At 53.6% G+C, this 15,006-nt stretch overlaps 1 protein-coding gene across 1 annotated transcript in view; it reads left to right on the top strand.

The window, feature by feature from the left end:
• Positions 1–15,006, top strand: part of PTCH2 (patched 2) — a 21,680-nt gene that overhangs the window by 2,913 nt on the left and 3,761 nt on the right. The window contains 17 exon segments of the mRNA XM_012001863.1: positions 8,714–8,903; positions 9,011–9,080; positions 9,260–9,351; positions 10,013–10,208; positions 11,009–11,130; positions 11,278–11,425; positions 11,506–11,637; positions 11,730–11,885; positions 11,968–12,060; positions 12,408–12,533; positions 12,624–12,742; positions 12,847–13,195; positions 13,321–13,633; positions 13,726–13,868; positions 13,953–14,133; positions 14,267–14,547; positions 14,659–14,796. Coding sequence (XP_011857253.1) covers positions 8,714–8,903; positions 9,011–9,080; positions 9,260–9,351; positions 10,013–10,208; positions 11,009–11,130; positions 11,278–11,425; positions 11,506–11,637; positions 11,730–11,885; positions 11,968–12,060; positions 12,408–12,533; positions 12,624–12,742; positions 12,847–13,195; positions 13,321–13,633; positions 13,726–13,868; positions 13,953–14,133; positions 14,267–14,547; positions 14,659–14,796 — 2,849 coding nt within the window.

Here is a 15,006-nt window from a genome sequence, read left to right as displayed (position 1 = left end):
ACGAGGTCAGGAGATCAAGACCATCCTGGCTAACACGGTGAAACCCCGTCTCTACTAAAAAAAATACAAAAAACTAGTTGGGCGAGGTGGCGGGCGCCTGTAGTCCCAGCTACTCGGGAGGCTGAGGCAGGAGAATCGCTTGAACCTGGGAGGTGGAGGTTGCAGTGAGCCGAGATTGCGCCACTGCATTCCAGCCTGGGCGACAGAGGGACACTCTGTCCCAACAAAAGAATTTTTTTTTTAATTAAAAAAATTTTTTTTCAGCATGACTCTTCTTTACTGAGGGCTGGTTTCATATGGCAGCCCTTTGATAGGAGTCAAACTCCAGTCAGTTTTTCCCTGGGAAGTTTGCATTTTGTAGGCTCCCTCAGCCCTGGCCCATACCCAAAGGCAGAGCCCACGTTGGAGTCTCACACCCTTGAGTTATTTCAAATACTGGCAAGTCCTAGGATCCAGAGCAGATGTTTCTCAGAGCTTGCCTGCCTGTTGGGCTCCCACACGCCGTCCCCACCCTATCTACCCACAGCCCTGCAGACTCTCACATCCATACACACTCTAGGCCAGCGCTGGGGTCCACAGCAGATGTTTCGCTCTGCCTGCTTGCCCCCAGCCCCAGGACACAGATGTGCATACATGCACACACACGTACCCCCACCCACACCACTGCTGCCTGGGTGGTCCCAGATGACTCTTGGATTTCCTGCCACAACAGAGGCAGTCTCCCTTCCCTTCCTCCCTCTCCATTCCCCACATTTTCCCCATCTAAGCACTGTTTGAACCTCTATGTTTCCTCATCTCTCCTACACTCCAGCATAGGATAGGCTAGACCCCAGCAGTTTTTTGCTGTTGTTTGGGGGAAGGTTTTATAAGAGGATGGTAGCCAATTCCTAGGCTTTTTTCCTTTATTTCAAAATATCATTCTTGTCCTGTATTGGCTGGGGGTGAGGTAAAAGCAGTGATCATTTTTTTCTTTCTTTTTTTTTTTTTTTTGAGAATGAGTCTTGCTCTGTCGCCCAGGCTGTAGTGCAGTGGCGCGATCTCGGCTCACTGCAACTTCTGCCTCCTGGGTTCAAGCAATTCTCCTGCCTGAGCCTCCAGAGTAGCTGACACTATAGGCCTGCGCCACCATACCCCGCTAATTTTTTTGTATTTTTAGTAGAGACCGGGTGTCATCATGTTGGCCGTGCTGGTCTTGATCTCCTGACCTTGTGATCCGCCCGCCTCAGCCCTGCAAAGTGCTGGGATTACGGGTCTGAGCCATCGCGCCTGGCCAGTCTTTTTTTTCATAGAGATGGAGTCTCACTATGAGACCCAGTCTCAAAGAAAGAGTAAGCAGACAGGGTGCAGTGGCTCACATCTGTAATCCCAGCACTTTAGGAGGCCGAAGTGGGTGGATCACCTGAGGTCAGGAGTTCAACACCAGCCTGGCTCACTTGGTAAAACTCCATCTCTACTAAAAATACAAAAATTGTCCAAGTGCAGTGATTTGCACCTGTAGTCCCAGCTACTCCGGAGGCCGAGGCAGGAGAATCGCTTGAACCCAGGAGGCGGAGGTTGCAGTGAGCCAAGATTGCGCCACTGCACTCCAGCCTGGCGACAGAGCGAGACTTTATCTCAAAAAAAAAAAAAGAGAGAGAGAGAGAAAAGAAAAGGAAAGGAGAAGGAGAAACAGAAACAGAAACAGAAACAGAAAGCAGAGGAAGAAAGCAAACATTGGCTCTCAGTGTTCCAGACCAGTGTTCCAGACCTCCTTAACTTTGCCACGGTGAGACTTGGAATGTGACTGGTTTGTTTTTCCTGGCCAACTGTAAAGTCAAGGGTTCAGAGGTAGATTGTTCTCTAAAATGAAAATTACAAAGGCCGGGCATGGAGGCTAACGCCTGTAATCCTACCACTTTGGGAGGTCGAAGTGGGTGGATCACCTGAGGTCAAGAGTTTGAGACAAGCCTGACCAACATGTTGAAACACTGCTTCTACTCCAAATACAAAATTAGCCAGGCGTAGTGGTGCATGCCTGTAATCCCAGCTACTCAGGAGACTGAGGCAGGAGAATCACTTGAATCCGGGAGGCAGAAGTTGCAGTGAGCCGAGATTGCGCCATTGTACTCCAGCCTGCACAACAAGAGCTGCCATTCTGTGTAGAAGACAGAGGATGGCCTTATGTTGGTAGAATCACCACCCACTTAAATATCTAAAGCTAAAACCTTAGGAGTCATCCTCAGTTCTTGTTTACCCAATTGTTTTATTTATTTATTTTTGAGACGGCGTCTCGCTCTGTTGCCCAGGCTGGAGTGCAGTGGCACAATCTTGGCTCACTGCAAGCTCTGCCTCCTGTGTTCACGCCATTCTCCTGCCTCAGCCTCCCGAGTAGCTGGGACTACAGGCGCCCGCCACCACGCCCGGCTAATTTTTTGTATCTTTAGTACAGACGAGGTTTCACCGTCTTAGCCAGGATGGTCTCAATCTCCTGACCTCGTGATCCGCCTGCCTGGGCCTCCCAAGTGCTGGGATTACAGGCGTGAGCCACCGCACCCGGCCCGTTCACCCACTTGTTTAGTAAACTAGTAAATCCTTGCTTCTTAACCTCTCTCATAACAGACCCATCCTTTCTACCTTGTGGTTACTGCTCTAGTTGAGGTCTGGTTCCATCCCTGGCAATACACTCCTGATTGTATCATTTAGAATGCTTTTAGGCCAGGCGTGGTGGCTCATGCTTGTAATCCTAGCACTTTGGGAGGCCAAGGTGGGAAGCTTGACTGAGCCCAGGAATTCAAGACCAGCCTGGGCAACATGGCAAAACCCCATCTCTATTTCTAAAAAATTAAAAATTAAAAAATAAGGCTGGCGCAGTGGCTCACACCTGTAATCCCAGCATTTTGGGAGTCCAGGGTGGGGTGGATCACCTGAGGTCAGGAGTTTGAGACCAGCCTGGCCAATGTGGCAAAACCTTGTCTCTACTAAAAATACAAAATTTGGCCAGGCATGATGGCATGTGCCTGTAATCCCAGCTACTCAGGAGGCTGAAGCAGGAGAATCACTTGAACCTGGGAGGTGGAGGTTGCAGTGAGCAGAGATCGCATCACTGCACTTCAGGCTGGGTAACAGCAAGACTCTGTCTCAAAAATATATATAAATAAATAAAATAAAATAATAGAATTGCTTTTAGCAACATGAAAGAGGAAAAAAAGGAAAGGAAGGAGGGAAGAAGGAAGAAAGAAGATTGATTTATTATTCTCCGTAACAGGAAGCCTGGTTGATTTTGTTAATTCAGCAGCCCAAGGACATTAGCAAGCACCCAGTTTCTTTCTTTCTCCTCTGCCATCTTCAACATGTTGGACTTTTGTCCTCAGGCTTATCTCAAAGTAGCTGCTGCAGTGTCAGGAAAAAGAAGTCATTCTTGTCTCGCACGTCTTTTTGTTTTTGTTTTGTTTTGTTTTATAGAGACAGGATCTCACTCTTTCACCCAGGCTGGAGTGCAGTGACACAATCACATCTCACTGCAGCCTCAAACTCCTAGGTTCACACAGTCCTCCTGCCTCTTTCTCCATAGTATCTGGGGCTACAGGCACATGTCACCATGTGCAGCTAATTTTTTTGTTTGTTTGTTTTTTGTAGAGACGCAGTCCCACTATGTTGCCCAGACTGGTCTTTTTTTTCTTTCTTTTTTTTTTTTCCATCCCCTGAGATGAAGTCTTGCTCTGTCACCCAGGCTGGAGTGCAGTGGATCAATCTCAGCTCACTATAACCTCTGCCTCCCAGGTTCAAGCGATTCTTCTGCCTCAGCCGCCTCAGTAGCTGGGATTACAGGTGCGCACCATGCCTGACTAGTTTTTGTATTTTTAGTAAAGACAGGGTTTCACCATGTTGGCCAAGCTAGTCTCAACCTCCTGACCTCGTGATCCACTCACCTTGGCCTCCCAAAGTGCTGGCATTACAGGTATGAGCCATCGCACCCGGCCGGCCCTTAGGCTGGTCTTGAACTCCTGGTCTCAAGCGATCCTCCTGCCTTGGCCTCCTGAAGTGCTGGGATTACAGGCATGAGCCACCATGCCTGATCTTGCATCTGTTTTTGAAAGTGAGGAAAAATTTATTAGTAGCCTCCCAGCCAACTTCTCATTTGTTCTCTTTAGCAAGAACTGTGTAGCATCCTATGCCGAAATCCTTCACGTGGCAAAGGCAATGAAATTACTGATTGGCTTTTTTTTTTTTTTTTTTTTGAGACAGAGTCTCACTCTGTCGCCCAGGCTGGACTGCAGTGGCCGGATCTTAGCTCACTGCAAGCTCCGCCTCCCGGGTTTATGCCATTCTCCTGCCTCAGCCTCCCGAGTAGCTGGGACTACAGGCGCCGCCACCTCGCCCGGCTAGTTTTTTTTTGTACTTTTTAGTAGAGATGGGGTTTCACCGTGCTAGCCAGGATGGTCTCGATCTCCTGACCTTGTGATCCACCCGTCTTGGCCTCCCAAAGTGCTGGGATTACAGGCTTGAGCCACCGTGCCTGGCCCGGCTTCTTAAACTAATCAAGTTTCACCTTCTGATGCTGGGGAGGAGCCCAGCTGTCCTTAATCGCTAGGCCTTTCTGAGGATGGCCACGGAAATCAGGGTCTGTTAGAAAGGAGGAAGGTGCTGACAGCCTCACCTTCAAATCTGCCTCCACAGCACCACCCTGTGGCCAATCTCCATCTGGCCAAGTCAGTCCCCTTCTTAGTGCCCTTCCACTGATTTCCACCAGATTCTGTAAAATCAAATATAAACTCCATAGCACACACTCTAGGCCCTCCATAATTGGACTTGATTGCTTCTCCAGCATTGCCGCTGGCTCCTCCCTGGCTCACTCTTAGCAGTACCGAAACGTGGAGTCTTTGACAGTTCCCTGCACACACTTGGTCCAGGACACCTTTCCTGACTTCTTCTCATGGGCACCTCTTACAACCGTGTATTCACAAAAATACATTGTTAAGTGATGAAAATGTCAGATCCTCTCTGCCCAAAATCTCCCATGACTCCCATTTCACCCAGAGAAAGCTTAAGTCCCTACCATGGTATATGGGCCCTTACACGTGAAACTTCTGGACCAAAGATTATGGAACCTACATATTGCAATGTTGCTTTCCCCCAAAGAGTATGCCATGTTACACTCCCATAGTGGGTTAGAGTGTACTCCTGTAAACCAGCAATGAGTGCTATCAATTTTAAAATTTTTGCTAAATTGTTAGATAGTAACTTATTGATGTTTTTATTTGCATTTAGAGGATTACTTATAAGGTAGACTCTTTTTCCATATTGGTTAACCAGTTATATTTTCTCATTGGTAAAGACATAAAAGTATGGCCGAGCACAGTGACTCACACCTGTAATCCCAGCCCTTTCAGAGGCTGAGGCGGGAGGATCACTTGAGCCCAGGAGTTCGAGAATAGCCTGGGCAACATAGGGAGACCCTGTCTCTACAAAAAATACAAACATTAGCTGGGCATGGTGGCACACACCTGTAGTTCCAGCGACCTGGGAGGATTGTTTGAGCCAGGAGGTCAAGGCTACAGTGAGCTGTGATCGCACCACTGCACTCCAGCCTGGGTGACAAAGCAAGACCCTGTCTCAAAAAAAAAAGGGGACGAGTTTTTTTTAACGTATCAATCTTTTATTTTTTATTTATTTATTTATTTATTTATTTTTGAGACGGAGTCTCACTCCGTCGCCCAGGCTGGAGTGCAGTGGCGCAATCTCAGCTCACTGCAAGCTCCACCTCCTGGGTTCATGCCATTGTCCTGCCTCAGCTTCCCAAGTAGCTGAGACTACAGGCACCCGCCACCACGCCTGGCTAATTTTTTGTATTTTCTTTTAGTAGAGACGGGGTTTCACCATGTTTGCCAAGCTGGTCGTGAACTCCTGACCTCATGATCCACCCGCCTCGGGTTCTCAAAGTGCTAGGATTACAGGCGTGAAACACCGCGCCCGGCCTAACGTATCAATCTTGATATTCTCCCTCCTCTGTCCTATTTCCTCCCCTGTCACCTGCAGTCTTTCTTTCCTTCAGTTCCTTCTCATTTTTCTGTCACATCATTTCTCTACCAGCAACCATTGAAAAATAACTCCACATCTGTACCTACTGTGTGCTATGCAATTTCCTAAGTACTTTGCCTGCACTGATGCTAATTCTACCAAGGTAGTCACTGTTTCCATTTGACAGATGAGGAGCTGGAGACCCAGAGAGAATAAGTAATTAGCCCAAGGAACAGACTAAGCATTATCGTCTCTTCCTTCCTGCACCACAATGCATCCCAGTTCATCTGTCCATATCTATCTTTGTCAACTAAGGTTTATCTTTTTCTCTTCCCCATTTTCTCCCCTGAGGAGTCTTTATTGTCTTTGATGCTCCATTTTAAATTATCCATGTTTCTTTCTCTTGGTTTCTCGTCAGATCTCTCTGGGTTCCTTCCTCCTCCCATGCCTCCTTCCTCTTAGCAAACCCACTTACTATGGAAAGCTTATCTCTGTCCTCCTCTTCCCCTCCATGCGGCAGTCTTCGGCCTAATCCTGGTGAAATAAACACTGCAGTACAGGCCTGGCAAAGGAGTGGGGAGTAGGGAAGAGTCAGAGAAGGAGAGGCCAGGCATGGTGGCTCACGCCTGTAATCCCAGCATTTTGGGAGGCCGAGGCTGGCGGATCACCTCAGGTCAGGAGTTCAAGATCAGCCTGGCCAACAGGGTGAAACCCCATCTCTACTAATAATACAAAAATTAGTCGGGCGTAGTGGCAGGCACCTGTAATCCCAGCTACTCGGGAGGCTGAGGCAGAAGAATCACTTGAACCCAGGAGGCAGAGGTTGCAGTGAGCCAAGATTGCACTATTGCACTCCAGCCTGGGCAACAAGAGTGAAACTCTGTCTCAAAAAAAAAAAGAGAAGGAACTTGCAGTGTGGGGAGCAGGACAGGAAGACTGTTTTCGTGAGGTGAAGGCCAGGAATGTGACTTTTGGGGCATGAGGGCACATGTGAGCATATGGGTAAGTATGTGTTGGGGGCTACCAAGGATTTGGGGCTTTTGTGAGTGAGAAGATTACATGGGTTTGAAAAAGAGATTGGAGGGCCAGGCGCAGTGACTCACGCCTGTAATCCTAGCACTTTAGGAGGCTGGGGTGGGAGGATCGCTTGAGCCCAGGAATTTAAGACCAGCTTGGGGCCGGGAGCGGTGGCTCATGCCTGTAATCCCAGCACTTTGGGAGGCCGAGGAGGGCCTCCCAAAAGGGAGGTCAGGAGTTCGAGACCAGCCTGGCCAACATAGTGAAACCCCGTCTCTACTAAAAATGCAAAAAATTAGCTAGGCATAGTGATGGGAGCCTGTAATCCCAGCTACTTGGAAGGCTGAGGCAGAACGTTGCAGTGAGCCAAAAAAAAGACCAGCTTGGGCAACATAGTGATGAGACTTTCTCTCTACAAAAAATTTAAAAATTAGCCAGGCACGGTGGCGGGCGCCTGTGGTCCCAGCCACTCGGGAGGCTGAGGTGGGAAGATCACTTGAGCCCAGGAAGTGGAGGTTTTAGTGAGCTGTGATCAGGCCACTGCACTCCAGCCTGGGCAACAGAGCAAGACCCTGTCTAAAAAAAAGAAAGAAAGAAAAAAAGAGAAAAAGGAAAAGAGATTGGGAAACATGACGATCTCAGATGGGACTTGAGTCTCAGAGAAGCAGTATGTGTGGGTCCCAGCAGGCAGCAAAGACTAACAGGAGGAGACCCCCAGACAGATGGAAACAGCGCAGGGTCTGAGATCGGACCAAATCCACAAAGCCTCCAGAGGTAAATTTGGCCCCCATTCTCCCCTACATCATAGTTAAGTGATATCCCCTCACAATGTCCCCACCTCCCCCAGGTCCCAGTTACACAGCAGGAGCCTGTGACCAGCATAACGCAGGACTGGAGGGGCGCTAAGATCCAGGACACTAAGGCAGGCCTGGCGCCGGGACTCCCTGTGGTCTGGACAGTGAGGGCGGTGAAAGGGATCTGGACACCTTCCTCCCCTGGGCTCACTTTGATTTCACCCCTGCCAGGGTTTGTGAGCTGATTCCATGCACTTCCTGCCTGAGCAGGAGCAGCACACTGAATGGCTGTCCCATCCCCCACCTTCCCCACACCAACACAGGGCCCACTATTATCACCCATTATTATCAGACACTCCTATCCCTGCCCTCTCCCCAGGCCACTTTGCAGAAAGGTGTGTGGATACAAATCACTGCCCAGAGCAACCTGAACTAAGAACCAGCCCCAGCCCTACACCTGTTCTTTCAGGAAACCCTCCCGGCAGCAGCCTCCCTATTGGCCCCATTGGCCCTCCTTGTCCTCCCTACCAGAGCACAGAGGGACTGAGGGTTCCCTTACCAAGATGCCTCTACAACCCCCGCAGCCCACGGCCAGCTCATGCTGATTGTCATTTTTAAGTTTATGCCCAAAACCCAGCCAACCTGGTTCATGCTTAAGCCCTAGACCACACAGGAAATCCACAGAGCCACACAACCGAGGCCTCTCCACTTCCCTGGCAAAGCTCCAGGACCCAGAAGCCTGGGGAGTCAGCCTGGGCCATGACCAGGCCCTCAGGGATAAGGCAGGGGCTCCTCTGCTCCACCTCTCCCACTTGTCTGGGGAGGCCTCAGAGTTAGAAGCCCCCTTCCCAAGTTCTGATGCACCTAGGCCCTTTCCCCCCAGCTTTCTCTCTTTGCTCCTGCAGTGGGCAGCCGGGTGAGCCAGGAGCTGCATTACACCAAGGAGAAGCTGGGGGAGGAGGCTGCATACACCTCTCAGATGCTGATACAGACCGCACGGCAGGAGGGAGAGAACATCCTCACGCCCGAAGCACTTGGCCTCCACCTCCAGGCAGCCCTCACTGCCAGTAAAGTCCAAGTATCACTCTATGGGAAGTGAGTCTGGCTGAGCCCCTGAGCAGCTGGGGTTGAGGCTTGCTGTGGGGGTTCTGGAGTGGGAATCCCCCTCTTCTGCTGATCTCCTATGCCCCTGGCTATTGCAGGTCCTGGGATTTGAACAAAATCTGCTACAAGTCAGGAGTTCCCCTTATTGAAAATGGAATGATTGAGCGGGTAAGTGTCCTGAGAGGGAGTAGAGGCAGAACCTTTTCTGTGGCGTGGAAGGACTCAGAGAGACCGAGCAAGCTCCACAGCCTGCAATCCGCCCCCTTAAAACTAAGGAGGGGGATTGCAGAGGGCATCCTACAAAGGTTGTGGGGCAGGACTGATGTGGCCCGGGGTATCCCTGGCAGATGATTGAGAAGCTGTTTCCGTGCGTGATCCTCACTCCCCTCGACTGCTTCTGGGAGGGAGCCAAACTCCAAGGGGGCTCCGCCTACCTGCCGTGAGTGCCACTCCTGGGGCCCTGCTTCATCTCCCGCTGGGGACTCTCCCAGCAGAAAGGAGGGGTTGGGGGAATGAGGATGATCAAAACCTTACCAAGGTCCTAAGTGCTCCCAGGCCAGCAACAGAGAGCACGGGCTTCCCCAGGGCTCTCTCAACATCCCCCTTCTCCTTCCCTCTGAAGGAAGGAAGACCTGACTTATTTACACAAAACTAAACACAAAGATCTGTAAGATCTGAGCAAAGGAGAAAAAGATCCCCAGAAAGAGGCTTTGTTGGGGGGAATTACCTAGGTGTTTGCTAAGCTGTTGCCCAGGCCAGAAAGAAAAGCTGCTACAGGCGTGTGCCTGCTGGTTATATATTAGAACCAAGCACACAGCTTGGTAAGGGACTCAGTGGGGCCTTTCTAGGCCCTTTCTGTGTATTAGGTAACCCTGCCCTGATATCCGTCTCAGCCCCTTGTACTCATCTACCGCTCACTGTGGCACCCTCGTGGGCCCATGCTGCCTGGCAGTTCTGAGAAGCTAAGGCTTGCACACCCTCCATATGGAGGGACAAATGGGCAGATAAGAGGAGGGTGGGGTACAGCATGGGGCCCCAGCAGCAGTTTGGAGCCTGGGTTTTCATCCCTGACCCTCACCAACTATGGGCTCTTCCCTCAGCGGCCGTCCGGATATCCAGTGGACCAACCTGGATCCAGAGCAGCTGCTGGAGGAGCTGGGTCCCTTTGCCTCCCTTGAGGGCTTCCGGGAGCTGCTAGACAAGGCACAGGTGGGCCAGGCCTACGTGGGGCGGCCCTGTCTACACCCTGATGACCTCCACTGCCCACCTAGTGCCCCCAACCATCACAGCAGGCAGGTGGGTTCCAACCAGGTCTGCCAGAGAAAGACTGTTTTCCTTCCCTCATACACTCCTATGTTCCGGGGAAGCTGACTGCTCTGTGCCCTGACCCTCACTTCCTGGCATTACCCTGCTCCCGCAGTGCCAGGCCCCCAGTGTTCCATTCCCATTCAGTTATCCTACGGAGCCCTCAAGTGGTATATGAATCCCTTTTTCCTTTTCTGAGCCTAGATAAGGCTGGACTTTTTAAAATTTTATTTATTTATTTATTTATTGAGTCTCACTCTGTCATCCAGGCTGGAGTACAGTAGCTGGATCTTGGTTCAAGCAATTCTCCTGCCTCAGCCTCCTGAGTAGCTGGGATTACAGGTGCCCACCACCATGCCTGGCTAATTTTTGTTAGCCCGCCCCAAGGGCTGGGATTACAGGCGTGAGCCACTGCGCTGGCCAAGGCTGGACTTTCTGTCAAAATAGACTAATACAGGGAAACTAAGAACACAGTAGGTAAGCATGAATATCATACCTGGTCTCCCTGGTTTCTTTATGGCCCTGCCAATGTGGTACTTTTCCCAGAATCCGCCAGTTACACCAGCTCCTCCCAGAAGCCTACTTCCAGGCCTCTGCTCCCCCTTCGGGCTTCCTGTCTTCGGGATACTAGCTGTTCACTTCTGCAGAGCAGTCAAGAGGCTCAGAATAGTTACCTACACTCTAGGCCCACGGAGCTCCATGGTGGCTTGGTTCCTGGAGGTGGAAGCCCAGGGACACTCAGTTATCCGCAGCCAGGGCCTTGAGCATTAACCCCTCCTATTCCCCTCCAGGCTCCCAACGTGGCTCACGAGCTGAGCGGGGGCTGCCATGGCTTCTCCCACAAATTCATGCACTGGCAGGAGGAATTGCTGCTGGGAGGCATGGCCAGAGACCCCCAGGGACAGCTGCTGAGGTAGGGTCTCCTCTGGGAGGTGATGAGGGGACTCCGTGCATGAGAACCCATACTGTAATGCCAGGCAGCTCTGGCAAAAGGCCCTGCACATCCCTCACCAGGTGTTTGGGCCAGCTCTGACCCCTGGTTCTCCTGCACCCCCACCAGGGCAGAGGCCCTGCAGAGCACCTTCTTGCTGATGAGTCCCCGCCAACTGTACGAGCATTTCCGGGGTGACTATCAGACGCATGACATTGGCTGGAGTGAGGAGCAGGCTGGCACAGTGCTACAAGCCTGGCAGCGGCGCTTTGTGCAGGTCGGTATGGACAAGGACAAGGTGGGTACCCTGAGGCCACTCCCTCCTCCTGCCCCCTCCAATCTACCCTGTTTCTCCAGCTGGCCCAGGAGGCCCTGCCTGAGAACGCTTCCCAGCAGATCCACGCCTTCTCCTCCACCACCCTGGATGACATCCTGCATGCGTTCTCTGAAGTCAGCGCTGCCCGTGTGGTGGGAGGCTATCTGCTCATGGTGGGTTTTGCACCTGGCACCTTGCCCCACTCCACCTCCAGCCAGTGCCCACCCTGGGAGCCCCTGTCTGAGACTGCCCTTTCTCCCCACAGCTGGCCTATGCCTGTGTGACAATGCTACGGTGGGACTGTGCCCAGTCCCAGGGTGCTGTGGGCCTTGCCGGGGTACTGCTGGTGGCCCTGGCGGTGGCCTCAGGCCTTGGGCTCTGTTCCCTGCTCGGCATCACCTTCAATGCTGCCACTACCCAGGTATGCCTGGACTGCAGGGCAGATTCAGTGCCAGTCACCAGGCTTCACGGGTCCTCAGCTGGCCGCTCCTCTGCCCCTCTAGGTGCTGCCCTTCTTGGCTCTGGGAATCGGCGTGGATGACGTATTCCTGCTGGCGCACGCCTTCACAGAGGCTCTGCCTGGCATCCCTCTCCAGGTGGGGCCTCGTCCCCCAGGGCTCATCTGAGGCAGCTCAGCTTACTGGTTAAGAGCCTCTTGGTTCAAGTGACCCTGGGCTGCTAATGAACCTCAGTGCCTCTTGTCCCCATCTGTAAACAGGGGAAATAATAGTACTGTGTCCTAAGTTGTGTTTGGGTCAGTGAGGTAACTCAAGCCGAATGCTTAGAACAGCCCATCACACGTACATGGTACCCAGTAAATGCTAGCTGCTGTGTTATGACTGCCCCACCTCTGCACCCCAAGTTCCTGAGCCTCCCCTTCACTCCACCTTGACACAGCCCCTCCTTTGTGACCTGAGGGCAGGTCCCCACTCTGTCCTGGCAGGAGCGCATGGGCGAGTGTCTGCAGCGCACGGGCACCAGTGTTGTACTCACATCCATCAACAACATGGCCGCTTTCCTCATGGCTGCCCTCGTTCCCATCCCCGCGCTGCGAGCCTTCTCCCTACAGGTGAGGCTTCTTACATGGGCGGCTCAGGGTGGGTGTGGGGCTGAGGCCAAGCTTCATCCAGCCTTCATGCCCCTCCTGTCCGTCCCCCAGGCGGCCATAGTGGTTGGCTGCACCTTTGTAGCCGTGATGCTTGTCTTCCCAGCCATCCTCAGCCTGGACCTACGGCGGCGCCACTGCCAGCGCCTCGATGTGCTCTGCTGCTTCTCCAGGTACTGCCTGCACCCCAGCCCCTTCCTCCCGTGACCCACGCCAGCCTGTCCCCTCACCAGCATTTCAAGGCACAGACCTGTCATCCACTCTCTACTTCTTCCAGTCCCTGCTCTGCTCGGGTGATTCAGATCCTGCCCCAGGAGCTGAAGGACGAGACGGTTCCAGTGGGCATTGCCCACCTCACTGCCACAGTTCAAGCCTTTACACACTGTGAAGCCAGCAGCCAGCATGTGGTCACCATCCTGCCTCCCCAAGCCCACCTGGTGCCCCCACCTTCTGACCCACTGGGCTCTGAGGTCTTCAGCCCTGGAGGGTCCACACGGGACCTTCTAGGCCAGGAGGAGGAGACAAGGCAGAAGGCAGCCTGCAAGTCCCTGCCCTGTGCCCGCTGGAATCTTGCCCATTTTGCCCGCTACCAGTTTGCCCCCTTGCTGCTGCAGTCACATGCCAAGGTAAGACTGGGCCGAGCAGGGCAGAGACTTAGCATCTGTGGGTCCAGAAGGGCAGAGGGCTCAGTCCACCCCTGAGGGGCTGGGGGCAGCCCTGGGGCCTCTAGCTTAGTTGCCACTTCCCACAGGCCATTGTGCTGGTGCTCTTTGGCGCTCTTCTGGGCCTGAGCCTCTACGGAGCCACCTTGGTGCAAGACGGCCTGGCCCTGACGGATGTGGTGCCCCGGGGCACCAAGGAGCATGCCTTCCTGAGCGCCCAGCTCAGGTACTTCTCCCTGTACGAGGTGGCCCTGGTGACCCAGGGTGGCTTTGACTACGCCCACTCCCAACGCGCCCTCTTTGATCTGCACCAGCGCTTCAGTTCCCTCAAGGCAGTGCTGCCCCCACCGGCCACCCAGGCACCCCGCACCTGGCTGCACTATTACCGCAGCTGGCTACAGGGTGAGAGGCGAGAAGACTGGCAGGGAGGGGTGCTGCAGGGAGAAACGCCCTGGGGCCACTAGCCAAGAGAACTCTATCCTGGTCTCCCCTAGGAATCCAGGCTGCCTTTGACCAGGACTGGGCTTCTGGGCGCATCACCCGCCACTCGTACCGCAATGGCTCTGAGGATGGGGCCCTGGCCTACAAGCTGCTCATCCAGACCGGAGACGCCCAGGAGCCTCTGGATTTCAGCCAGGTTGGGAGAGGGCTGGAGGGGTGGAGTAGCACAGGGGCTGCAGGCCTCCTGGGCCCAGGCCTTCAGCCCTCTCTGCCTCTGCAGCTGACCACAAGGAAGCTGGTAGACAGGGAGGGACTGATTCCACCGGAGCTCTTCTACATGGGGCTGACCGTGTGGGTGAGCAGTGACCCCCTGGGTCTGGCAGCCTCACAGGCCAACTTCTACCCCCCACCTCCTGAATGGCTGCACGACAAATACGACACCACGGGGGAGAACCTTCGCAGTGAGTCCTGGGGGGAGCTCAGCAAGAGCCTCAGCCTCACCCACACAAGCCCTGAGCCTGAGGCCCTGCCCGCTCTGCCCCGTGCTCACTGCCCCGTCCCTCTCCCTCTTCTCCCTTTCCCTCCCCTCCGCAGTCCCGCCAGCTCAGCCCTTGGAGTTTGCCCAGTTCCCCTTCCTGCTGCGTGGCCTCCAGAAGACTGCAGACTTTGTGGAGGCCATCGAGGGGGCCCGGGCAGCATGTGCAGAGGCCGGCCAGGCTGGGGTGCACGCCTACCCCAGTGGCTCCCCCTTCCTCTTCTGGGAGCAGTATCTGGGCCTGCGACGCTGCTTCCTTCTGGCAGTCTGCATCCTGCTGGTGTGCACATTCCTCGTCTGTGCCCTGCTGCTCCTCAACCCCTGGACGGCTGGCCTCATAGTGAGTGCTTGCAGGAGTGGGGACAGAGAGACCCAGCGGCACCCGAACCCTTCCCTGCCCAGCCTGTCTTCCCTCCTGCCAGGAGCCCTCCGTGAGCCTTGTCTCCCCCAGGTGCTGGTCCTGGCGATGATGACGGTGGAGCTCTTTGGTATCATGGGTTTCCTGGGCATCAAGCTGAGCGCCATCCCCGTGGTGATCCTCGTGGCCTCTGTAGGCATCGGTGTTGAGTTCACAGTCCACATGGCTCTGGTGAGCACAGGCACCCCGGGGAGGGACCAGTCAGCTGATTCAGTATTCAACGCATATTGTTCAAGCCCCTACTATGTGCTAGATACTGTTTAAGGATTTGGGGCCGGGCGCGGTGGCTCACGCCTGTAATCCCAGCACTTTGGGAGGCCAAGGCAGGCAGATCACGAGGTCAGGAGATCAAGACCATCCTGGCTAACACGGTGAAACCCC

The sequence above is a fragment of the Mandrillus leucophaeus genome, unplaced genomic scaffold, assembly GCF_000951045.1.
Source record: "Mandrillus leucophaeus isolate KB7577 unplaced genomic scaffold, Mleu.le_1.0 Scaffold67, whole genome shotgun sequence".
NCBI lineage: Eukaryota > Metazoa > Chordata > Mammalia > Primates > Cercopithecidae > Mandrillus > Mandrillus leucophaeus.
Note: the sequence above shows the minus strand (reverse complement) of the source record. Positions and strands in the feature narration are given on the sequence as shown.